Genomic DNA, 26,491 nt, shown 5'->3' on the forward strand with positions numbered 1-26,491 from the left:
GGAGAGGGGAGATGGGGAGGAGGGGAGGAGGGGGAGGTAAGGAGGGGAGGAGGGAGAGAAGAAGATACTACAAGCTGGAATCAAGTCATCTCCAATGTGAGGGCATAAACTAGTGCTACATCATTCCAGCCGAAAGCTCACAGGCCGGGAAGCCGAAGCTCTCCAGGCCCTTCACCCTCCAGTGACCACGCTGCTGAGGCTCCATTTCTGAAGAATCATCATCAAGGCAGCGTCACTACACTTTCGTGCCACATCAGAAAACCCATGTTGCTAGTCCAACCAAATCGCACGGGTTTCCGCTCGTTATCATCATGCTGTCTTTTGTATGGCAGACTTACGCTACCAACCATAATATTCTTGAAACAAATAATGAACTTTTGATGTCTAGGTTGATAAAAGCTTCAAAAGCTGGTTTGCGGCCAGTGTCCGCTGAGTCCTGGCCCATCAAGGCATCCTTCAGCACATTAGTAACAACACAACGCACATACACATTCGAATGGACACAGTGTACGTAAACGGCATACTTTCTGTCTCGTGTGTGCCTGGTTTGCTGCTTCTCCCTTCAGAGCCTGAGTCTCGTAGGACAGTAACTCCACCTCCACTCTGTCCAGCCACACGCACAGCTCCTGGTGCGTGGAGTGCAGCCGCCGGGAGAGCTCCAGCACTTGCTCCAGCGTCTTGGCAACATCGGTGCTCAGCGTGGTGATGTCTTTGTACCTTGCTTTAATGGTTTCCAGTTTATCTTGAATTATTAAAACTTCATCACCTAAAATTGCAACAGTTACTTTTTATAAAAAGAAAAAAATGAGGAGGACGGTTTCTTTAGGCATTATTGTACACTGACAAAATTCTATTGAGAAAAAAGGAACACATTTTTCTAAAGATGATTTGATCCAAGAGAAGCCCTATTTATGTTTTCATCATTTCAAGGATTTGACAAATTTAATCAGTTCTAAAATATAATTGTAAAAATCAAGAAAGAATAGTTTTGAGAAACACCTTCAGTATGAAGAAAGCAGCCCTTCTACATCTATCCTATAGCATGTTCAATTTTGAAGCAGAGGGGGTAAGAACACCGGGACTAAGGTCACTGACTTCACAGCTTACAAGCCGACCCCGAGCACCCGAACTTCTCTGTGCTTTTGGCAGCTCGCTGTCCCTCATCTGCCCTTTCTGGTGGACCTTGCGTGTCTCTACCTCCTTCTCAGGCACACAGAAACTGAGTCCTGGGCTCTGGCTTCTACCTTAAGGCTCTACTTGCATTCCTCCAACTCACAGCAAACGGTAACTGCTCCCCATACACTCATGGTGCTAAACTGGTTATAGATTCAATAAGTGACACCTTCCTATGGCCAAAAGAATCACTAGAACAAGTTGGTCTCCCCTAGATGTTCTAAAAAAAAGTTCACAGATACGTAAACCAAGGAACTGTTTTCTCAGTGATTCAGGCCTGGAGAAATGAAGTCTGTGTCCTGCCACAGCATGTGTCACTGCAGTGCAATCTGCCCCCCAAAAAATCGTCTGCAACCTCCGTGTTCATCTGCCTTCTTCAAGTGGAAAACTAACGTAACTCCCTCATGGGCTTCTTCGACCATATCCTGTGCCAAAGCGTTTCAGGTTATGAGTAATATACACAATGTCCACCAGGCACTCAAGTGAGATCATGAGAAAAGAGTGAGATCACACTGTTAAACCCCTCTTGATTGGTCTTCAAAACATTCTCCACAACGAAGCCTTGGAATGTACTCAAAAGTTATACAATGTTTTGTCTTTTGCCCATCCCTAAAATACTCTGAAAGCAAGGCTCAATGACTGCACAGTCCTTTGATTAAAAAGATTGCTCACCTGTGGTGTGCTTGAGAAGTTCTAAGCCATTGAGTAACGCCTGATCTACGTTTTGTTTCCTGAGCAGGATGTCCTCTTGTAGAACCTAAAAATATAAGTACCACTTTTATGTGTAAGGAAGAAAAATGAAATCTGGGAGATTAATTAGGCTTCAGAGACATAGCTAAGTGAACATCTCACATTTTCAAACATTCACTCTTCGCATTCATTTTTTGGAAAATACTCAGGGCTGTATGAGAACAGGCTATGTGGAGGTACTGAAGTCCTGGTTTATTCTTCTTTGTAGGCAACAATAAAATTACAAAATAAAAAGTGAAAGGTCCTGCTAATTAGATAAATTAAATCTCCTTTAGAAGTGACTTCATGAATAGTATCTTATAAAAATAAGCAAAACCTTTTTGAGTATAATGAATCAACCAAATCATAACAGACATAAAATAGAGAAATAAGGAATGTTGATAACATAATGACAACTGAAATGAATAAAATGAAACAAAATGAAATGAAATAAATCAAAATACCCGCAGTTCAGCCTGCTGCTCCCCGAGGCCCTCAGGGCTGCAATCTGGGACTGAGAGCTTGCTCAGTGTGTCATGTACTTCGTTTAGCCAGGTCATCAGCTCCACTTCATCTTCCCCAAAAATCTTAGTATTACACAGGGCCTGCTGGAGCAGCTCAGACCTGCCGCGGCTTTTCTCTTGAATCTCAATGTACCACACTTGAGAGCAGTTTAATTTATTCTGCACCATCTCTTTATCCTCCCTGGAGCTCAAAACCTTTAAGGACTGGCCAATGCTAACAGCCTGGTGTAAATGTTTACTGTGACTGATGATGTCATCTTCTAAAGCCTACACAGAGTTTAAAAAAGAAAAAAGAACAAAACAGAAAGAATGGACAAATAAAGATGAAACATAAATGTCATAAAAGGATGGTATTTGAAATGGATTTACTTTGCAAGTACACAAAACATAACAATAGTACATAACTCAAATTTATGTCACAAAACCATGAAAAAATGGAAAACCGAGCCTTACTGATGTGTGATTTATAGCTTACTTTGTGCTGAGCAATCTGTTCCTCAAGTTTCGATGCTTGGGTTCCTATGGGATCACAGTTTGCCAGCCTCTTTTCTATGGTGGTGAGCCACTCATTCAGTGGTTCTAAGGTTTCATGAAATTGCTGGGCTACAACCGAGATACCTTCCAACTGACGAGTCCTACAAATGTGCCAAGGTAAAGGTCACTTGGGATGAACAATGTGTGAAGAATTCAACAGAAGTCTTTAGTCATGCTTAACTATTCTATTCTAAACACTTTTTACAGAGATCATTTAAAATTAAAACAAATCTCTTAACATTTATAGGACACACTGAAATGGTTCGATGAAATAAAAATTCACATTGAGCAACAGATAAAACACCAATTTTTGATTCCAATGAAAATCTAAAGCAATCCTTGAAAATAAGGGCAGTAATACAATGTCAGGACCCAGAGGTGTCTTAGCTTCTTGCTATGTACAATTCTCAGAGAAGTTCATGATTTGAGAAACCTAGCTTGTTACGAAAACAAAGGTAACTATGGAAAATCAACAAATGACACAATATACCTTCTGTATCATTAAATCACAAACTATGTACAATACATTTTTAAAAACTTTCAATGGGACTACATCTGGTCAAGAAATGGATGAAATTACTATGCAGTATTCTTTTAAGCTTTAGATTATCACTCTGAATTAAATTCAATTATCCAATCACCTGAACAATGGGGAAAAAAGTGTTTTTTTGTTTTCCTATATTTAGAACAGCGTCTACAGGGTGTACAGGGTCTCACTACAGAGATTGGACTCATAGTGATTCTCCCATTTTCAGCCTCCCAAGGGTTGGGATTACAGGCAGCATGCCACCACGCCCAGTCTCAATCACCATCTCAGCATGCCCCATGGGTGGGGCCAGCACCACACACCAGGGATCGAACCCCAGCTTCTGCACTCTGCCCAAGCAGGTGCTTTAGTCCACTGAGCTATCAGGCCAGCCCTGAAAATAAAATGTTTTGTTCTATAGTGCTCTGAAAAAGACCAAAGAGAATATTGTAAATTGAAAAGAGAGTTGCTCCTGGTTCTGGGTTGGCAGAACTGATCCTGTCCAAATGGCCATACTTCCAAAACTGATACACAGATTTAATGCAATCCAAATCCAAATCCCTACAGCATTCCACAGAGAACTAGAGAAAATAATTGTAGAATTCAGAGAGAATTAGTAGAGACCCAAAATACCAAAAGCCAACCTGGGGGGGGGCAGCCGGGGAGATGGCTCAGTGGAATAAGCGCTTCCCTGGCAAGCGCAAGGGTCTGAGTTCAATCCCCGGTTCTGGAAAAAAAAAAAAAAAAAAAAGCCAACCTGAAGGCAGGAAGCATCCTAATCCTGGACTTCAAGTTGTATTATAAAGCTGCAGTGGCTTCCGCCACAGCAACCATTGAAAAAGAGTAGCCATGGCCCTCCGCTATCCCATGGCCGTGGGCCTCAACAAGAGCCACAAGGTGACTAAGAATGTGAGCAAACCGAGGCACAGCCGCCGCCACGGACGTCTCACCAAACACACCAAGTTCGTGCGGGACATGATCCGGGAGGTGTGCGGCTTCGCTCCCTACGAGCGGCGCGCCATGGAGCTGCTCAGGGTCTCCAAGGACAAGCGCACCCTCAAGTTCATCAAGAAAAGGGTGGGGACACACATCTGCGCCAACAGGATGCGCGAGGAGCCGAGCAACATGCTGGCTGCCACGAGGAAGGCAGCTGCCAAGAAGGACTGAGTCCCTACGGAATCAAGCTTTGCAGAAAAAGAAAAAGAAAAGAAAGAAAGAAAAAAAAAAAAAAAAAAGGCATACTACTGGCATAAGAACAGACACCAGTGGAGCAGAAGAGAACATGCAGGAATAAGCTCCGCACATTCAGCTACCTAATCTTTGACAAAAGGGTCAAAAACACGCTGTAGGAAAAGACAGTCCTTGGAAGAAACAGCGCTGGGAAAACTGATTATCCACACGCAGGAAAACTGAAGCTAGATATGTATCTTTCACCACGTACTAAGTTAAAACCAAAATGGAGCAAAGATCTGAGTTGTTGGAACAGAAACACTTAACCTGTGGGAAAATAAAACAGGTGAAACTTAAATTAGCAGTAAGCAAGGACTCTGAACAGAACCCTAATGGCACAAGAAGTAACGTCAACAATCAACAACTGGATCATATCAGAGAAAAAGCTTCCAGATAGCAGAAGAACCAACTGACAGAACAAAGAACAAAGGATGGGAAAAAAAACTTCTGCCTGATATTCTTCAGAGAACTAATATCGGGAATATAAAGAGAAGTCAAAAAGTTATACGCCAAAATAAAAGACCCTGAGCTGGGCAGATAGCTCAGCAGTCTAAGTGCCTGCCTAGCAAGTGCAAGGACCCGGGTTCGATCCCTGGTACCGCATGCGGTGCCAGCCCTGCACTAAGCCAGCCACTGGAACCAGTTGTGGTGGCACACCCCGTAACCCTAGTGCTAGGGAGTCTGAGACAGGAGGATCACTACGAGTCTGAGCTGCATAGTAAGACCCTGTACCAAATAAGTAAGAAAAAAAAGGACCCAATCAAAAATGGTGAATTGAAATACGATAGACAATGCTAAGAAGTTCAAACAGCGAATAAATACATGAAAAAAGTCAAGATCATTAGCCAACAGAGAAATACAAATTAAAAAAAAAAATGAGATGCCATTTTATTCTAGGAAGAATGGCTGTCATAAAGAAATCAAATAATAACAAATATTGGTGAGGCTACTGGGGAAAATGGAATCCTTTTACACTGTTGATGGGAATATAAACAAATATGACCACTATGGAAATCAGCATGGAGATTCCTCAAAAAAACTAAAGATGGAAATTCCATTTGACCCAGTTATTCCCCTTCCAGGTATCTTCCCGAAAGAGTTACATACATCAGTTTACAGGAATATATGCACACCCACATTCACAGCAGTACAATTCTTAATAGCTGGATCTTGGAAAGGGCCTACACATCCATCAACAAATGAATGGATAAAGAAAAGGTGGCATTTATATATGTTATGGTTTGTATCTAGGTATCCCCTCAAAGCCTCACATAGTCAATGCGGCAGTTTCTGGAGTTCATAATTAATTCATGATTCAATGCTGAGATTATGGGTGTGAGTACTACCCCTGCCCTAGGGTGGGTAATATGCATTACAATGTAAGGCAGGGAGAGGGGCTTGCTAGAAGCTGCAGCTGCTGTTTCTCGCTTTGATCTTCGCTGTCTTCCACCACCATGAACTGCTGCCCTCTGTCATGTGCTGCTCTGCCTTGGACCCAGCCGAGTATGGACTGAAACATCCACTAACCGTGAGCGAGATAAACCTTTCCTTCTTTAATTTTGGGTGGCGGGTATTTTGGCCCAGCCATGAGTGAAGAGTAACTGAGACAATACACCATGGAGTACTATTCTGCCATAAAAGGGATAAAACTGAAGCATTTGTAGGTAAATGTATGTATCTTAAGACCATAATGTGAAGTGAAATAAAGAAATCAGACACACAAGCTTAAATAGTATGGTTTGTCTTACATGAGAAACTCAAAATAGAAATAAATCAAAGAACAAAACTTAAGTCAGATAATAGGAAACAGAAACATAGATCTTTTGCAAAAAGGAGGACCAACACACAGAAGGAGAGAAGAGAAGGAGAAAGGGATGAAAAAAGAATTAGGATATTATGTGTATTACCTACCATGAATGTGACCATTATGTGCTACAAACATGTTCTAATAAAAATAAAATTTGAAAACTGTCTTGTAATTATGTTTAATTTACTATGATTGAAATTAAGAGTAATACATGTCTGAATCATAATTATCATTACTATCTCTCCCACTGAATGCCTTTTTTTTTTTGCGGAACCGGGGATTGAGCTCAGGCCCTTGTGCTTGCCAGGGAAGCACTTATTCTACTGAGCCATCTTCCCGGCGCCCCTGAATACCACTGTGAAGAAGGTTTTAGAAAAAGAAAAGCAGTTTTAGAAGTAGAGCTGAGATGTAGACATTTACTCATTTAGTCTCAACAAAAAAATATTGAGAGTATCTTCCAATATCTTCCAGGCCTCAGTGTCCTGGGACATGACACATAAGGTTAATCTATTGACTTACATTAAAGGACAAGACTTCCACCTGTTTAAGAGTACCTCATTCTGCAGTCCTAAAACCACAATTGTATTCCATAATCCAAAATTAGCAAACAGTTCTGCTAATTTCTAGCTTCACAGAAGGCAGGGATATACGGAGCACACCATGCTGTTCAGTGGTTCACCTACTTTTTTCTTTTTCTTCTAATGGACTGCATCTTGGGCTTGTAGTGATCCTCCTGTTCAGCCTCCCCAGCTCTGGGATTACAGGCGTGTACCACCACACTCAGTCTCGGTGGCCAGGGGCAGGGCCATGACAGCATGTGGTGCTGGGGATTGAACCCAGGTCCCTGCACTTGCCTAAGCAGGCACTTAGTCCACTGAGCTATCTCGCCAGCCCAGTTCACCTACTTTCAGTCCAACTAATTAAGTGACTATACTTCACTGTGGCTGCATTCCCAACAGTCAACTTCTTGTCAGTGCAGAAATGAAATGTGAGTTGGGATTTACCGAAAGAAAAATACTAGCAAAAGCCCTGTGAAGCCAGGCTCTAGGCTTCATGGCTTTCATGAGCTCAAGTTTTCTTCTACCTGCCTCTTAGTCTAGCCAATTCCAACTCTTCCCTTCGCACACAGCTTAGCTATCACGTCCCTGCCCCAGTCTAGGTTCCTCCCATTACACACTACCTCAGCACTCTTCAAAACGTCACATTTTTTCCAACAGATGTAAATCCTACTAATCTATACCTGACTGAGGACAAAGGCGACCTGTCCAGCTCCTCTCTCCTCCTGGCTCTGTGCTTGATGCAAAGTGAGCAGACAATAACTACGCCATAAAAGAACAGTTCCCCTACTTACCCCGAGGAAGATGCTTTCTTAATCCAAAACATTGGGATGCCACTGAGACGGTAAGCCATTACCATTAGAAGAATGAGGACCGAGAAGACACAACCCTTGCTACCTATATTCACAGCCAAGATCGTCAGAGAATAAAGATGTGTAGAACCATGGTACCAAGATAAACAGATTCAAGGGCCCTGCTACTCTTTCAAAAGAACTACAAGTGATACAGTTACCTTGTCTCAACTTTATTAAGCAAAGTCTCCCATCTACTATCGAGGAGACTCAGCTGCTTGAGGATTTTCACTTTGTCTGCAGGTTCTGCTGTTGCAGCGATTTTTTCTCCTTCTCGTTTGATTACCTCCACTGTAGATTTGCGGTCATCCAGCAATTTCTGCAGAAGCTTGAGAAAAAACACAATGTTTTTTACACAAAGAGTAATTAAATAAACAACATAAACCTGCTTTAAGCATTTCTGGTGTGAAGCCGGACGTGGAGGTGCACGCCTGGAATCATAACACTCGGGAGGCTGAGAGGGATCCCTTTGAGTTCAAGGCCAACCTAAATTGCATAGAGAAAACCTGTCTGGGGAAAAAAAAAAAAAAAAAGTATTTTTTTTAAAGTGTTTTTGGTACAGGGCAGAAATGTACCTTGTATGAATGCAGACATGAACGTATCTGAGAAGTGAGATTTTAAAAATAATTTACTTGGTTTAGCACTATTGTGTCAGATACCTGTGGTAGGGCTTTTCAGAATATGCAAAACCAGTATGAGTAAAGCCACTAAACTCTTCATAATTAATTTTTATATAAAACAACAAAGGGCAAAGTGTGGTTTGGAATGACCCTACTGAATCATGGAAAGTACAAAATTCCCCTCATTTTAATGAAATAGGAACGGCTCAAACATTCAACAATTACCTGTGCTATACAAAGAAAAACACTGCTGTGAATCATTTCTACTATCAAAATCCTTTCCCAGATTAAACAACCCGGCCTGACAAGGAAGTTAAGTCTCTGGTCAAACTCTTAAGTTCGCAAGTCTAATAGGAGCAGTGCTTGGGGTCCTTTCACTAGCTGCACCTAGATCCTAAAAGCCTTTATGAGGAAGAAAATGAAAAACCTAGCCTTTAAATATTACAGAGCAAGATAGTATAGAAGCAACAAAGCTGGGCCAAATAAGGCCAATGTTCTGGGCTTTGGCAGTAGGAGCAAAATTCGATTTAATTCTAATCAAGCATCACGAGATGCCTGGAGAAATGGCTGAGATGGGGATGCACAGTCAGTTATCTGGTTCTGACCTCGTTAGAGCCAGCTGCTCCTCAACACCTGCCATGCGCAGGCACTGCATTAAAGCCCCAAGGAAGGCCCGGGTGACAGCACACTGACTGCCTCAGCCTCTACCAGCCGACCCTCACTGGTAGTCAGGGGTTCAAGACTCAACAGCTACTCAAAAGTAAAACATTACCAGAGTATTCTGAGACCATGACCTCCAAGGTAAGAGCCAAGAGGAATACGTATTAACAAGGAAGTGCTCTGTTGACACAAGTGGAGTTATTTTATAATCAAAGTAGAACAGATGGTTTAGCCAGCAAGGAAAGCTAATTAGGTAAATTACTTTGGTAAGCTTTAGTAGCAATGCCTCCAGCAATTAAGAAAGTCCACTCAACAAGTGGATTTTGTTGGCTAAGCATGGTTAATTAACTCTGGGAGAATAAACTGAATTGTGAATGGTAGCAGGTGTAGATTAGTAAACAAAAAATGACACAAATGCAATGTGTTTCCTTAAAGCTTACTTCTAACTCTAATGTCCTGCAGTTTTCAGATAAATTTTAAATACTATGAAATGCAGAAATTAAAATGGAGTAGGCTTTAAATTTTAAAAAACTGAGGCCAAGTGTGAAAGCTTTAAAAAAATTTAACTGAAAATAATAATTCTATGTATTTTTGGAGTGCAATGTGACATATGTGTGTATGTGTGTGTGTAATGTGTAAATCAGGCTAACATATCAAGCACCTCCCATTTGCCACTTTTTTGTATTGAGAACACTTAAAAATATTTTAGCTATTTTGAAATATATAATACACTCTTAGTATTAACTTTATCAAGTGAACTAAGCCAGGAATAGAAAGACAAATTTTTAATTAAAAAAGTTTTAAACGTAAAGAAATTAAATTTATTTATTTATTTTTGCGGAACCGGGGATCAAACTTGGCCCTTGCACTTGCCAGGCAAGTGCTTATTCTACTGAGCCATGTCCCCGGCCAAGAAATTAAATTTAATTAAAATTAAAATAATATACACCTTTCTTTTTAAAGTTCCATAGGGGAAACCGAGCCAGTGTGCTGTGCCCTAAGCCCACATCTGGCGTCCTAGTCCACGAGCTACTGCGAAAATGCCATCAAGTGTGTCCTGGCTGACCGTATAAATTGTATACGATGGCCGTGGATAGTTCACACCGTTTCATACAGATAGACTAATGTATCAGGAAACAGTAATATTTCTGTCCAAATGTCACCTAGTGAGTGAAACCCTTCTTATTCAAAACCATACATAGCAGGGACCCGGGATTTGATCCCCGACACCACATGCCATGCTGGCTCCACCCTTGGGCACACTGAGCCAGCCACCAAGACTGGGAGTGGTGGCGCACGCCTGTAGGCCCAGTGCTGGGAAGGCTGAAGACATAGAAGGATTACTACGAGTCTGAGCTGTGTAGTAAGACCCTGTACCAAATACATAAAAATAAATACATTTTTAAAACCATATATAGATCCCCTCTTCTTCAGCATTCCTACCTGCCCATCCTTGTTTTGTCATTCTGATTCCTAACTCTTTTCCCTGCTTTACTTCCACATTCACCTTGTTCATTGTCTCGCTCCTTATCCCATCCTTCTCATCGGACTTCAGCCTCAATGAGGAATTTCTATTATTTTTTGTTTTTTGAGAAAGGGTCTATCTATGTCTTTCAGGACAGCCTTGAGCTCACTTTGTAGCCCAGGATGGTAAAGCTCACAACAATCCTCTTGCCTCAGCTTCCTGAGTGCTGGGATTACAGGCATATGCCACCATGCTGGCCAATTATTTTTATTCAGTGATGTATTCCCCAGCATCTAGAACAAAAACTGCCCACACTCCAGTAGATATTCAGGAAGTGTTTGCTTAATGACTAACGAAACAGTATCTATTGCAGCATGAACCCGTTAGTGAGGACAGCCCACTGATACAGCTCATTTTGAAGAGTTAATATGAAACAGTAAAAAAATATATATATATATGAAATAGTACAAAAGTATCACTACCTTACCTTTTGCTCTTGCATCTGGGCCTTCACCACCTTGAACTCGGCGGATGGGGGCTTCTGATTGGCCACAAGCTCCTCGGTGTCCGCCATCCAGCTGAGCAGGGACTCCAAGGCATCCTGGAACCTCCCGCAGCGCAGCAGAGCCTCCTGCATCTGGGCTGCTCGCTGAGCCACCTGTGGAGGTCCAGGCACACCAACTTGCTTACTTAGAATGAAATCTGCCGCTGGCTACCACTTTTCTTGCTGATTTCTCATTTTATCACACATTCTCTTTAGATTTTCACTTAAAATCTATGCAAAGCATTGAAAGGAGTGAAAAGGACTCAAACTGCAACAAGTAAGTCCTAAGGTTACCTTCCCAAACAGTCAAGTCAGAGACTACACCTGTGCGAGCTTGGAAATGCCCAACATATTTGTGGTTAGCAAAAAGAAATTCCAATATTTAAAATTACTGAAAACCTGTGTTTTAGTCAATTTATTACCACTGGGATTCACTTTTTATTTCCCATGGATGACTATTAGGGATAATGATAAAAGACTGAGATTATAAGAAATTATTACAGCAAAAGCTATTTGGATTTTGGCATGTAAAACAGTTAAATTCTGTTAGCACCAGCTCATGAGTCTCTTCCCACAAACCAAGGCCTTTGTCTTCTAGGGTCTCTTCAGTCTTTGCGTCCTACACAGAGATGTCCTATTGCTGTTTTCATAGCTCTTCTCCTTTTGGACTGAAACATGTGGTCAAAATGCTATAAGCACCACTGAATGAACGTATACCTGACACTGCATTCCAATTTGTGTTTAACGTACATCACTGTCAAAAAGAAATTACCTCTTTATTGAGACCTTAAAAGATAATGGGATTTTAAGATCTGGAAACTGCTTAAGATTTCAATGCAGGGAAGACAACAAGAAAAAGCACTAGCACAAAACAGGAAGCGCTGTCAGCAACGTCTGATCATTCACGTCAGGAGCCACCGCGAATCCACATCACCGCTATAAGACAGCAGAGCACTACCTCCAGCGTCTTTCCTCATGGAAAGTGAGGTAGGACAATATTTGGAACTGATAGTCTACAGCGAAGGTGGCAAACCCTCGGTCTAGGGCTCACAGGGACAGCCCTTCTTTTGCTTGCACAATGTGAAATCAATTACATTTGAGAGTGTGAAGGCTTCGCATAGGAAGTGAGCTCTCCAGGTGCTCTAGGCAGTAAGCAGAACTTGTGGCAGTGAGGTGCATGGAAAGCCCTACACACAGGAGGCTGTCTGGAGCGAAGCGGCTTCCGAGCCCTTCAAGGCACCTGCTCTCTCAACTGGGGCAGCTTCCCAGCTGCCTGCTGCCACACCTGCTTTGCCTCTTGCCCTGTGCCATCAACATCCGTCAACAACGGGGACAGGCCCAGTTTCTTCTACCTATGTGCTGCCTAACGTGGGGACATCTGTGTTCAGGCTATCCAGTGTACAGCAACATAAAAAGTAGACATGTTTAGGGAAGCTTGGATATTATAAATCTGAAGAAAGGTCACACTAAATGCCAGTGAATAATAACTAACAAAAATGATGAAGGGGATAAAAACCTTACCTTCTTATTGAGAGCTTTCCACCGAGCACTGATACCTTCCAGGTCATGCTCCAAGCCCTGAGTGCTGGTGTTTTTAGCAGCGCTCTGAATCAGCCCTTGACCCAACCAGTTTACATCTTGATGTTTAACCTGCAAGGGTTCTATTTCTTCCTTTTGGAAAACCTGCAGTGGGAAAAGCCACAATACAGCCAACACACAGTGAGTGTTTATAGTCATAAGGTAGTAAAAACTTTGAGTTATTACAGAAATAAAGATAATTGTTTCTTAGTCATTGGCCATAGGTACCCTGTGAATGTGTTAAATTAAATAAAAAATTTTATGATCAAAGTAATTCAAGAATATCAAGAATGAGATCATACGTGACATTACCTATGAAATAAGAAAATAGGACTATGCATCCTTTATGGCTTCATTACTATAGCCTGAGAAATGTTCTATTGTCCCAACTTAACTCAGGTGAAAGATTCACAGAACAGGATAAGGAGCAGAAGGGCAGATGGACCCAGGTTGAGCCTCACCGGGAGGAATTCTCAGAACTTCTCAGAAGGATGCTGTTAGCTGGCAACTGAAGCTTGACACTCAAATTGGACATGGAGAATCGTACCAAGAAAATAAAGTGGACTCAGAGGCGAAACACACAAACACACAGGAAAAGAAAAAGATATCGATGTGTGCTAAGTCAGTAAGGGTCCCTACAAACCTAGTCCCTCTGATGCGTATAAAAATGCCAGAAGGCTTGCAAGAGGCGCAGCGGCCATCTATGGACCTGATCACACACATTAAGCAGCATGACGACTCTGGTTCCTCTTTACTTGTCACCACCCTTGCAAGTGCTGGCAGCAGTGTCCCCATGTTTCTTCCCTTACTCTCTGTCCCCATACAACTAATGGTCCCCCAATGCCGGTGTCTGGCAAAGGATTCAGTGTGTTCAACCTGCAGGATCAGAGAAGTCAAAGTCACTGCCTGCTTCCTTCCAGCAGTCTTATGCCCTGCAACCACTACAGTGACTCAGCAGGTAATATATACTCAATAATTAGCTGCTGAGTGAACTCCACCGTACACAAGTTTATTTCCAGCTCAGGTGAGTGGCATTAATCCCTTAAAAGAAACACGGTGGCTGACACATCAGTTCTTTAACGTGTGCTGGAAGGTCAGACAGATATTAAGCTAAAACACAGTTTGGGATTCTGAGTCTCTGTGCTAAAGGCTATTATACAAGTAATCAATGATAAACAGAATAGATAGAAACATAATGAAGGCACTTCAAAAGAAAATGACAGGCACAGCAGGAAAACTAATTTTGAAAGATGTAGAGGCTGCAGAAGACAAGCCCTTCTCCAGAACCTGGCCCGGCGCCTAGCACACAGGATGCGCCTGTGTTACTGTGTGAATAAATGTGTTAGAGAACAACAAACAAGTTAGTGACCATTTCCTCTAAAAGTACCCCCCCCCGAAAGCCTCAAGTCCAACTTGCTTTTTTCTACAGAACGTTCATATAGACAACTTCAATACTGAATAATTGTTTCTATACAACAATACTATGAAAATCGCACATAAATGTAAGATTCCACCTAGTTCCACTAAGATTCTACCTAATTCCACTAAGATTCCACTTGGTTCCAAATCTAACAAACTTAAGTTTTTATATATTTTCAAAATAACTTGTCAAGTAACTCAGCAGAAAGCTACAAGGTGATAAAGACAGAACCTGGCAGTGCAACCCTATTTCTTTTACACACCACTTTCTAAGCTTCTACTTCTAGGAACTAATAGCTTTGAATATGCTTAATTATTTACCTTAAAAAAAAAAATGCAGGGGATCTAGAACAACTGTCATATTCTTAGTTGCAGGAACTTGTCTGGCATATAATTATTTGGAGAAAAGGTTTATTCTCCTTCTTTCACAGTCTTCAGGACCAGAGGGGAAAAAACCCTAACTAATATAAGTTCTAGTACATTTACCTAACCTCTGATTTGGGCTTTGAGTCAACTTGAAAGGTGTGTATCAAAGCAGGTCTACTCTGGAAGTTTCCCAAAGTGCTACAAAAATATACTGAGGACTAAAAGAGAAAAAAATTATCTTCAAATAAACTACAAAATCCCTGACAAGGAAAACAAAGTATTTTGCTAGGCCTTCCAATCAGCAGGCCATCTGCTATACGCCAAAGGAAAGCGCACAGCTGATGAGAGCAATTATTTCGCAGGCTGAGAACCTCTCTGATAGTGTCCAAGCTCCTATCAGTGGTAACAAGAAGCCTGTCGAGAGCCGCTCCCCACACACACCCCAAACTAACACAAAGAAGCAAGCTAACACACAAACACAGAGAAACTAAAATAAAACAGCCCTGGAGGCAAAGTTTACCAGACGAGTTAGTAAAAGTACAAAAATAGCTGAACTTCAATCTGAGTGGGAAGAAAAAAATTATAGGCTTGAAAAACAACCTCTGGCTTATTACAAGGTTGCACCCTTTACTTTCTTACCTCATCCTAAAGCATAAAAACTTAGGAAGCATGTACTATTTTAAAAAAAAAGTTAGGAGCCATAATGCCTGCACAAACAGCATAGTAACTCTAACTTCACTCTCACACACAGAGCTTCCCAGGGAACATCTGCAGCACTTTTTAAAAGTCCTTAACCTGGGTTAAGATAACAACAATATAATACTGTGCTTGTACCTTCATGACTAAGCCAGCTGAAGCTTAATAAGCCCAATATAACTGCCCTTAAATGGCAGTGTCTTTGGTCACAACTTGTGTAAAAGCCCAACTTTAAACTGAACTCACAGGGGAGGTATTTTGCATGAAGTGGACAGTGCTGTCCCTGGCACCAACAGCAGGACCCTTAACAGCTGGGGGTAATTATCCTTCCCCCAAACTGATCCCAAATTAATCCTTTATCAATAGCTGGCATCTTGCAGGATGCCTGTCAAACCCCTCAGATAAATGCCTGGATTGGATCATAGCTAAGCGACACTGGTGACCACGTGGAAAGAGAAGCAGAAGCTTCGGTATTGTAACTTCACAGGGCCACGAATTACCTGGCCTGCCAGGAAACCACTGCAGCCTGCGTCCAACCTTCCTGCCTGGCCTTCTGTTTTTCTGGATGGTGTTTTCTTTTTTACTGGTCTCAATTTCAGGGAGCACTGAGTAGGAGTCCCTTCCAAGTCCTGGGCAAAAAGGGAAGCGTCCTCTTCTCCACTAGAGGCTATTGTGGATTCTTCTAAATCATATTGCGTTGTCAATGTCACATTTTCTACCAAACCTGTGCTACTACAGTCTATGTCCCTGTTCCGCAGACCTGGGGGAGAGAGCGCTGAATCCTGAGGGAGATCGTGCATGAGTTCCAGGCTTTGGGCTCTGCTTTGTAAGTCTCCTGGGCAGTAAGCCTGCTCCTCTTGTCCAGGGTTAGAAAGATGCTCCTTTCCTCCATCTCTTGGCATAAGTAGTAGATCACAACCAGTGCGGTCCTTCAAATCATTCTGCAGGCAACAACTGATTGCCTTTCGACCACTTACACATTTTGTTTCCTCCAGTGGAGAAACACTGTGTAAAATCATTTTGAAGTTATCCTCAGGGCAGGCACCTGTACATGAAAGTAGGGGGATTTTCTGTTCACTAATGGAATTGACAGAAAAACCGGACCTATTTTGCTCTGTCACACAAATATCTTCAGCTGAAGACAAGCTTCTTATTTGTGACTGTTTTTCTTCCCTTTCTGCAGGAGGACCACATAAACCAGAATCATCCTCCTCGGAAGTTAGAGAATTTGTACCCCATCTGCACTTGCTGGCCTTGAAAGCTGCATCTGACACGTCAACAGGTTCCACAAAAGAGCTTTCACTTTTGTTTGCATAATCCATAAAATTGACTGGGACAAACATTCTCCACGACCGTCTATGCTCTTTCTTTTCTGCATGAGATTTGGCTTTGGGTAATCCTGTGGTTCGAATAATATCACTATTTAGTTTGAGTGCATCAAAGATCATCTTTTCGTCTAGTTTGTTAGCTTCACGGCCTCTCAGCTCAAACACACTAGAAGAAGTAAGGGCACCATTAGAGCATACAGAACTAACATCCAGTGTTCTGTGACTGTAGGGTAAAGTCCGATCTGTGAAATGCCTGGAAGACAGGCTACCTTTTGAGCCAGAGTCAATCTGTTCATTTAGTCTGACTGTGTCATAGATCGACCGCTGTGGGACATAGCAGTCTTCGATATTTAGGTCCTCTTCTTCCTCACCCTTCCCTACACAAGGAGGATTCTGACGTAAGCAGTCTGGTCTGCTGAGTGGCTTCCCCATTTTGTAGACAGTCAAAACAAATACTGCTGCTCTTGACACAGAAAGTAAGAGATAAGGTAATAAAGCATCTTTCAAGAGCTACTTCTCTGAACGGCACTATCATGTGCCTTCAGCACAGAGACATAAGCTCAAATAACACAGCTGCCTTGCGTACAAGGTGAGGTGACTGGGTCATGAGCCATGCACGGGCATGAATGCGGCCATCCTCCTACCTGGTTGACTGTAGAGTGAGTCTAAAGAGCAAAGTGCATCGCGAATGGAGAACAGAAAGCTTCCTCCACTTCTCCCACTTCCCAAACTTCCCGTTCACACAATCCAAAACACAGAAAAAACAAACACACTTAGCAGTGGCTCAAACACGCAGAACATTCCACTGTCAATCCATTTCCCTTTTCAGTCTAATTTTGCAGCTGAGGTTTCCAGATTAAAATTTCCAAGTGAGCAAGCATTTTAACAGGCTGAATGTGAATTTTGACAGAGCTCTGGTTAACTGTAATCCAATTAACATGGCTTTCAAAACCCCATCTCCTTTATAAATAAACCATACATCAGGAACTTAAAAGACAAAGGGGCCATGGGCTGTTCAGTTCAAGGCACGGAACAAACCTTTAGAAGAAAATTGTAAAAAAAAAAAAAGTTAAAAGTTTTCTTTTACTCTTTTGGTAGGGTAGCTATAAACAATACTGATTCAAAAGGCAGTTTTCCTTCCCATATTAAGCTTCTTCAAGGCAGAACTACCCAAAGAAAAATATTAAAAGGCCAGGGCAGTTGAAAGTAAACAATCAGAAAGCATGTCGTACTGTCAGTAACTTCCCTTTTAAAAAATCTTGAAGACTCTTATCTGATCCTCCGTAAGAAGGCTTATTCCACCTGAGGCGACAGCAGCAAGCTCTGAGGTTTCCTCTAAGGCACAGGCGGTGAAACTCACATTCAGCTGCAGATCCAAGGACTCTTCTGTCCTTGGAAACTGACCAACAGGCGTGGCCGCAGCTTGGCCTTCATTTCAGCTAGAGCTGGGGAGCAAAGGAGGCGGCAGTGGCAGCGGACGCAGGCAGGGAGACCCAGCAGGGCGCTCCAGAGCGCTGGCTCCTCAGGGCTGCAGGGTCCTGGCGGCGGCATCCTCTCCAGCTCCAGCAGCTTCTGCCTATTTGGCCCTGGGGCGGCCAGCTTTCTCTCACTCCGGTGCTACACCCTCCCGTGACCTAACTTCGCAGTCATCTTTCCCCAACTCCAGGCCCAGCCCGAGCCAGAGCGGTTTCAGGGGGAGGGACCTGGAGCCACTGCTGGCAGCCTAGCCATGACATCAGCACCAGGAGCCTGCCTCCTGCCCGGGAAGGGGCAACAGATCCCCAGGGAGGAGGTGGAACCTGACACCAGGAGCTCGGAGAACACACTCTGCAAGCCCCGTGACTCCACAAGAGAAAAGGGGACTCCCCAAGGGAAAAGGGGACTCCCCAGTTCCAAGCTATCAACAAAGCCAGTTTCACAGTAAAGAACCTGCAGCTCGAGCAGTGTCTGCGATGCACTGTGCAGGGGTTTGCTGTCCTCTTTTATAGCCCAAGTTCAAATCTAACTCTTCTCCAGGGTGAATTATTTCTGCAAGTGCCATGCCCTCAACAGGAGTATTTGCAGTTAACTAAAATCCATGTAGTTCTCTGGAGGTTAATGCAAAGACCCAGGCAAAAGGTAAGACCCGCCTCTGAATATGCAATAAAACCACATATACAGATTTTTATCTATTGAACAAATGTCCTTTGAAAATATTGTTTTAAAGTAAGCTCAGTGAACCAAATCTCAGTTTGTAGCAGAAACTGCAAATTTTATTTAATAAAGTCTATCCCACCTTTTATGAAAAGAACAACACTTCAAGAGTCGCAGATACTCACAAAGGAAGGCAGAATGTTGTTTTTCAATCATAAAATAATCATTTAACATGACTAAACAGCTTCCAAATGAAGGATTTGGAAATCAAGTTAAAAATCTGTACTGTTAATTTTACACTGGGATTTATGGTAATTTACGTATATCTTTGTAACTTGAAATCACATTCAAACACATACTGGGGTAGCGAAAGGACAGACACACAAGCAGAACTGAACTTGTTTAGCTTTCCCCTTAATTTTAGTCTATACCACTATTTTGAAGTTATTGTTCTAATGTTAATAAAATCAAGATATATTAAATTGCTAAATATTAATCATGATCTCTAGATCACTCTGATTTTCATGAGGAAAGAACACAATGAATAAGAGGAAAAGAATCTTCCTGAAAAAGTCAATATTATTATACACAGGGAAATCAGAATGCTGTTCTCAAAATGTACTTCTTTTCCTTTTCTTTTTAACTTCCTTTTTAAAATGATTGCTTTCGGGGCCGGAGAGATAGCTCAGTAGAATAAGCGCTTCCCTGGCAAGTGCAAGGGCCTGAGTTCAATCCCTAGTTCCACCAAAAACAAAACAAAACAAAAACACATTGCTTTCATTTAATTCCAGAGCTTGTTCGACCACTGGATATAATTTTGTCTTTCAAAGTGTAATTCTAAGGGCTGTGATATAGCTCAGGGGCTCAAGTGCTAGTTTGGCAAGGAAAAGGCCTTGAGTTCAATTCCCCCCCTCAAAAGGGCAGAATATATTAAACAAAACAAAATCAAAAAGTAATTCTATTTAGGGCAGGCGAGATAGCTCAGCAGTCTAAAGCGCCTGCTTAGGCAACTTTAGGCAGGCGCAGGGGTCCACGGTTTGATCCTGGGTGCCACATACCATGTCAGCTCTACCCTCAGGGTGGGCAGAGCCAGTTGAAAATAAGTGATTCTATTTAATTTTGATGAGATCTAGACAAACTATCCCCTTTGGGTTCTCTCTCCCTCTCCCAACAAGGCAGCCTCAGCAAAAAAGAGTAAGAAGGGGAGACCAACTCCCTAACAGACTTTCTCCCTGAGGATGGAGAGTCTGGTGGAGGAACCACCTACGTCTCCAAACCAGTCAGCTGGGCTGATGAAATGGATGAGCTGGAAGGAGGTGTTTCTGCCACCTGGCCCAGCAATGACGGTGACGTGCCTAAGGCACCCCCAGTTGACCGGTCTATCCTTCCCACTGCTCCACGGGCTGCTCAGAAACCCAGGACTGACCAGAGCCATCTTCCCAAATCACCACCCTACCCTGCTTTTCTAGGGAACCTGCCCTATGAAGTGACGGAAGAGTCTGTTAAGGAATTCTTCAGAGGATTAAGTATCAGTGCAGTGCTTCTGTCACGTGAGCCCAGCAATCCCGACAGGTCAAAAGGTTTTGGTTATACAGAGTTTGAAGACCTGGAGTCCCTGCTCAGTGCCCTGAGTCTCAATGAGGAGTCTCTAGGTAACAGAAGAATTCCAGTGGATGCTGCTGATCAAGCTCAGGATAAAGACAGGGACGATCGTTCTTTGGGGTGAGATAGAAATCAAGATTCTGACAAAACAGACACAGACTGGAGGGCCTGCGCTGCCACAGACAGCTGTGAGACTAGACAGTCAATCCAGTAAAGCAAGTGTTCTAGAAAGGAACATGAGTACTAACTAAATTATAAGGAAAACAGTATGATTCTGCAGTCTTATCTTTCTAAAGTTAAATTAAATCCTTGGGGAAAAAAATTCTTGAAAATAATTTACATTGCAAGGAGCAATAAGACACTCATGGAAAAACTAAATTTAAATTTATCAATTTAAACACGAAGTTTTGGGGGCCAGGGAGATGGCTCAGTGGAATAAGCGCTTCCCTGGCAAGTGCAATGGCCCGAGTTCAATTCCTGGTTCCGCCAAAAACAACAACAACAACAACAACAACAACAATAATAATAATAATAAACACAAAGTTTTTAGAACTGAAAGACTGGTGAGGTTAAGAAGTTTAAAAAATATTTTTAATAAAAAATATGAAGTTCAGTGTATACTAAGTGGAAAATTGTCTAGGTAAACAAATGCAGTATTATTCATAAAAACTACAAAACTCCCTCCTGACCCAGTAGCTCATAGAACATGGATTGGAAACCAGTAAGAGTTACAGCATGTTTTGTTCAGCAAATACAAAAGGAGGCACCAGGACAACTGTTTCTACTGTTCTTTCTAAAGCAGATCAGCGGGCTGGTGAGATGGCTCAGTGGTCTAAAGCACCTACTTAGAACAAGCTTAGCAAAGCACAGGGACCGCGGTTCAATCCCCCAGCACCACATACCAGCCAGCCCCGCTCCCTGGTGGGCTGAGCTGGCCACACACACACACACACACACACTCACACACATAAATAAAATAAAATAAAATAAAGCAGATCAGCCATTAACTAATGAAAACTAAAGGTATCCTATAGTTTTCGAACTGATAAACTTTACATAAATACCTAACAGCTTTTGAGGATATCCATCAAATGAATATACAATAGCTCCTTATTTCACTGAGAAGAGGTTTTAAATATAAAGATCATTTAGACTATATCACAAAAGAAACAAAGCTTAGAAACAAGACCAGATTTATTGTCTGACTGCAGGATCTCATCTGTGAACATCGGTATCTTTAATGAGCACTTACTGCTCTTTCTAAATCACTGCAACGCTCAGACTATGCTTTTCCCATGTTCAAAGGGGTTTTCCAGGGACAGTGATAAAAATATGCCTCATCACGAGGGGTGATTCTATTGTTCACATTTTATTAACTGAACTATATGCATTTATGCACAGGAAATGTCTAAAAGAAATTTTTAGGGGGCTGGGAAGATAGCTCAGTAGAATAAGCACTTGCTTGGCAAGCGCGAGGGCCTGAGTTCAATCCCCAGTTCCATCAAAAAAATAAATAAATAAATAAATTTCTTACAAATTCACTCAGTAGGTGCAGTTTAATGATACCATTCATTTTCCTTTACAGAAACAAAACAGCCAATAAAATTGGAAGTACTTTCCATATTAAAGCAAGAAACTTCAGCCAAGACAGGCACAGATACCTGAGAAGAGCACACATGAGCAGAGCCACTTTCTTCAGGTGCCGCGGATCTGGAATGGATTTTCACGTAATCTGCTGCTTTTCCTATCCTATACCATGCCACTATTAAACTTATTAAAGACCTAGACATTTATCAGTGAAATTTTATTATCAATAACTCAAATATACAATTTCACACGAACAAACCAAATTCTCTTCTGTCAAGAATGGCTAGCATCAAGAAGTCAGTGACCAGCCAATGCTGGAGAGGCTGGGGGGAAAAAGGACCCCTCTCCACCGTTGCTGGGCGTGCAGACTGGTGCAGTCACTATGAAAGTCAGTGTGGAGGTTTCACAAAAAGCTAGGACTGGAGGGCCCATTCAACACAGCTATTACCTTCCTATTTTTCCAGAAGAATCGAAAACATCATGCTACAGTTTTGTATGTGTACCCACATTTATAGCAGTGCCATCTGTCACTTGGAAACAACCCAAATGCCCATCAACTGAAGAACAGATAAAGAAGATGTGGTATTTTTACACAATGGAGTACTATTCAGCTATAAAAAGGCTAAATTTGAGGCCTTTATCCGTAAATGGATACAATTACGGAAGATATTCTTTAAGTGAAATAAATCAGCCCTGCATGTGAAAACATGGTACTGTCTTCCTAGTGTAAAAACCTGAAAGAGTAAATAAAATCTGAAGGGTACAACAGATACTGTCAAAAGGGAATCAAGCTGTTCAGAAGGAAGGCATTCCTGAGATGAGAAGGATAGGAGAGGGAATGGGGAAAGCGATGTATCTATGTACGTATGCATGCAGGATAGCTTGAAATAATTGCACTGTGGATTATGCCATCCTATGAAAAGGAGCAGTTAATGCTTATTTTTTTTGTCTTCTGTTTTGATTTTTCTTTCCTCTTTCTCTCTTCTTAACTTCTCATAACTTTTTTTTTCTTTTTCCAATTTTGCATGGATATATCTGGTAATCTGAACAACTAAGGTGAAGACACTACTCTACAATACAATAATTCATTCAAATTTATATCATTTTGCTTAGTGAAGTTATGTATCATTTATAATTTCTTGGTCACTATTTTGTGTTCTCTTTGAAAAAGAAAATTCTCAGGGCTGGTGAGATGGCTCAGTGGTCTAAAGCACCTACTTAGAACAAGCTTAGCAAAGCACAGGGACCGCGGTTCAATCCCCCAGCACCACATGCCAGCCAGCCCCGCCCCCTGGTGGGCTGAGCTGGCCACATATGCACACACACACACACACACACAAATAAATAAATAAAATTTAAGAAGAAAAGAAAATTCTCTTCTGTCTCTCTTATACAAACACACACATGCATGTATGTAAACACACACACGCACGCACACACACATCTTCCCACATTAATAAATTATGGAGGCCTCCTTAATAAATTAAGGAAAGCCTGTGATAAGCACAAGGAATGCTACAGTCTGGCTATCCTTTTAGATCACTGTAAAATAACAATACAGATTTATCAGGATAAAAAGAAAAGGCAGGGGGTCCTGGGGAGTCCAGGCCAAGCATGCAGGACCACTGTGGAGGGGCAGTACATCTACTGGAGCCCCACCCCACAGTCGTACATGGACTGCAGGCAGCTATGGGGACCTGCTGAGTCCAGTGGGTGGCCACCAACGGCACAGAGGCACAGTTGATCTGCAGAGGCGCTACCCCAGCGTCTGAGGGCCAGGTTGATGTGGGGTGCTGAGTCCAGCCCACGCCCACCACCTGTGCAGAAGCTCTGCTGAGCTTCAGCCATCCTTCCCCACAAGTCCCGAGCGCCTTCATGAGTTCTACACTGCCCCTGCCACACTGTAGCAGGAACCTCACTGACCAATGCCTCACCTCTCTCCCACCACTACAGAGGTCCTGTGATCACTGGGAGCTTCAAAAATGGCAAACGAAGGAGCAAAGGGCAATCTCAGTCATCCAGGCCACCGAGGACAATTCCAGGAGACAAGGACATAGAAAAATTGGGAATTCAAACACCTGAAATTTCTGAAATGATACAAACTGAAATAAAACAAACAAACAAACAAGTCCATCAGGCTATAGAAGAAATCAGATTAGAAATAACTCTCAGTTCAAAAAAGAAATGACAACAATCAGGAAAGAATTACTCACCATATCTAAAGAAGATATAGATAAAAAATAGAGGAGAATAGGAAAATGATGGATACACTGAACAAACAATTTAGGAGAGAATGAGAATGTGTGAAACATATTCAAACAGATATCCAGGATTAAAAATTCCACTGAAAGCTGGTAGAACTGCATGAATGAAATGGAAGGTAGACTTTCAGACCTTGCAGACAGCAGTACACCTACTGAAGGCAAAAGATCTCCTAAAACAGACAAAGAATCAGTAAATAACAATTTAGCAGCTACAAGATGACCCAAGGAAAAACAACATAAGACAAATCATCGTCAATGAAACAGCAAGAGTCAGTACAAGTAACGTAAAAAGACTATTTGCAGAAGTAATAACAGAAAATTTCCCAAGTATGAGAAAAGAAAATGACATATGGAAAAATGAGGCATATAGAACTCCAACAAGCAAGAGTCAAAATAAATCTATCCCTAGATACATACTAATCAAGATCCCAGAAATTTAGCCAATGAACAGAATACAAAAAGTGGTTAGAAGAAGCAGATCACCTACAATGGAAAGCCCATCAGAATCACAGCAGATTTCTCAACACAAACCATCAAATCAAGAAGAGCTTGGAGTGAAGTATTTCAGGTGCTGAAAGAAAATAACTTCCAAACCAGATTGATGTATACTTAATTGCTTGCTATACTTGGTTGTTGTCTTCTGTTGTTGTTGAAGTTGTGGTTATTTTTGAGTCCTTCTAAAATATGTCAGTACTCTTTATAGGGCTGGTTTGGTTGTCATGAATTTCTTTAGTTGTTCTTTGTCATGGAAGTATCTAATTTCTCCATTAAATATGATAGTTTTGCAGTATACTTCAAACTGGGTTGAAAGTTCTTTTCTTTCAGGACCTCAAATAGATCATTCCAAGGTCTTCTTGATTTGATGCACCCTGCAAAACTATTTATCAAATTAATGATAAGATAAGTTCCTTCCATGACAAAGAGCAAGTGAAGAAATTCATGTCAATGGAACATATTAGAAGATGCAGACACAACTACACTCAGCCACCCTATCTTTGACAAAAGTGCCAGATACATTCACTGGAAGATAAGTGGTGCTGAAAAGAATGGCTTTCCACATACTGACAGCTAAAATTAACCCATATCTAATACCATGCACTGAACTACAGTCAAAGTGTATCAAAGATTTAAATATTAAAAGAGAAACATTAAATCTTCTGGAAGAGAAAGAAAGTAAAAATCCTGAAGACAGGGGTAGGCAGAGAGCTCATGAAGAAAAACCAAAATGCACAGGAAATACTTCACAGAATCAACAACTGGGATCTCACCTTGTGGAAAAGCTTTTCCATGTCAAAATCAATCACCAACAGAGTAAAAAGAAAAGTCACAAACTGGGGAGAAAAAAGTACAGTCAATTGTCTCTCTGATAAAGGCCTTCTACGTACAGTATATAATGAATTTTTAAAAATCAGGCCTCCAAAATTCAAAGACCCAATCCAAAAGTGGGCACCTGAGAAGAATGAATACAAATGACAAATAAATATATGAAGAAATGGTCATTGGAGAAATGCAAAGTCAAGAACACTATTTTATTTCACCTTGGAAAGAATACCTACCACCAAGAAGTCAACCAACAGCAAATGCTGGAGGGGCTGTATGGAAAAGGACCCCTTCTCCGCTGCTGGTGGATGTGTGTAGACTGGTACAATCACTGTGGAAGTCGGGGTGAAGATTTCTCAAAAAGCTAGGATGGGAGGCTCCAATCAACCCAGCTGTTTGCCTCCAGAGTATCTTTCTAGAAGAACTGAAAACATACCACAGTGATATGTGCGCCCATGTTTAGGGCAGTGTAATTTGCCATAGCTAAGTCCTGGAAACAGAAATGCCCATCAACTGAAGAAGAATAAAGATGTGGTATTTTTACAAAATGGAGTATTATTCAGCTATAAAAAAGGATAAATTTAAGGCTTTTATCAGTAAATGCATGCAACTATAGAACATATTCTTTTTTTTTTTTTTAACTATGATAGTTTTACAGGGTGATAAGTAGTTTTAGGGAAAGATCTACAGGGTGTTCAGGGACTCATTACTGGACCAGACTCATATGATTCTCCTGTTTACAGCCTCCCAAATGCTGGGATTATAGGCACGTGCCAACCAGCCCAGTGTCTGGGGTGAGGCCGGGACAGCAGGCCCAGGAATCGAACGCCTGGCCTACAACATATTCTTAAGTTAAATAAATCCAACTCACATGTATAAACATCATACTGTCTCCCTACTATAAAACCTGAAAGAGTAAATACAATCTGCAGGGCACAACAGATACTGTGAAAAGGCAATCAATCTGCTCACAATAAA

General features: G+C 41.8%; 1 protein-coding gene across 9 annotated transcripts in view; it reads right to left on the reverse strand.

Annotated features, from left to right (window-relative positions):
- Dst (dystonin) overlaps positions 1 to 26,491 on the reverse strand; it is a 482,621-nt gene that overhangs the window by 75,735 nt on the left and 380,395 nt on the right. For all 9 annotated transcript variants that reach the window (XM_004623003.3, XM_023701151.1, XM_023700937.1 and 6 more), the window contains 7 exons: positions 12,742 to 12,903; positions 11,164 to 11,334; positions 8,093 to 8,259; positions 2,902 to 3,061; positions 2,367 to 2,693; positions 1,846 to 1,930; positions 525 to 766 (listed from right to left, as the gene is read on the reverse strand). In XM_004623003.3, coding sequence (XP_004623060.1) covers positions 525 to 766; positions 1,846 to 1,930; positions 2,367 to 2,693; positions 2,902 to 3,061; positions 8,093 to 8,259; positions 11,164 to 11,334; positions 12,742 to 12,903 — 1,314 coding nt within the window. The remainder of the gene's footprint in view (positions 1 to 524; positions 767 to 1,845; positions 1,931 to 2,366; positions 2,694 to 2,901; positions 3,062 to 8,092; positions 8,260 to 11,163; positions 11,335 to 12,741; positions 12,904 to 26,491) is intronic.

The sequence above is a fragment of the Octodon degus genome, unplaced genomic scaffold (assembly GCF_000260255.1).
Source record: "Octodon degus isolate 3935 unplaced genomic scaffold, OctDeg1.0 scaffold00001, whole genome shotgun sequence".
Taxonomy (NCBI): domain Eukaryota; kingdom Metazoa; phylum Chordata; class Mammalia; order Rodentia; family Octodontidae; genus Octodon; species Octodon degus.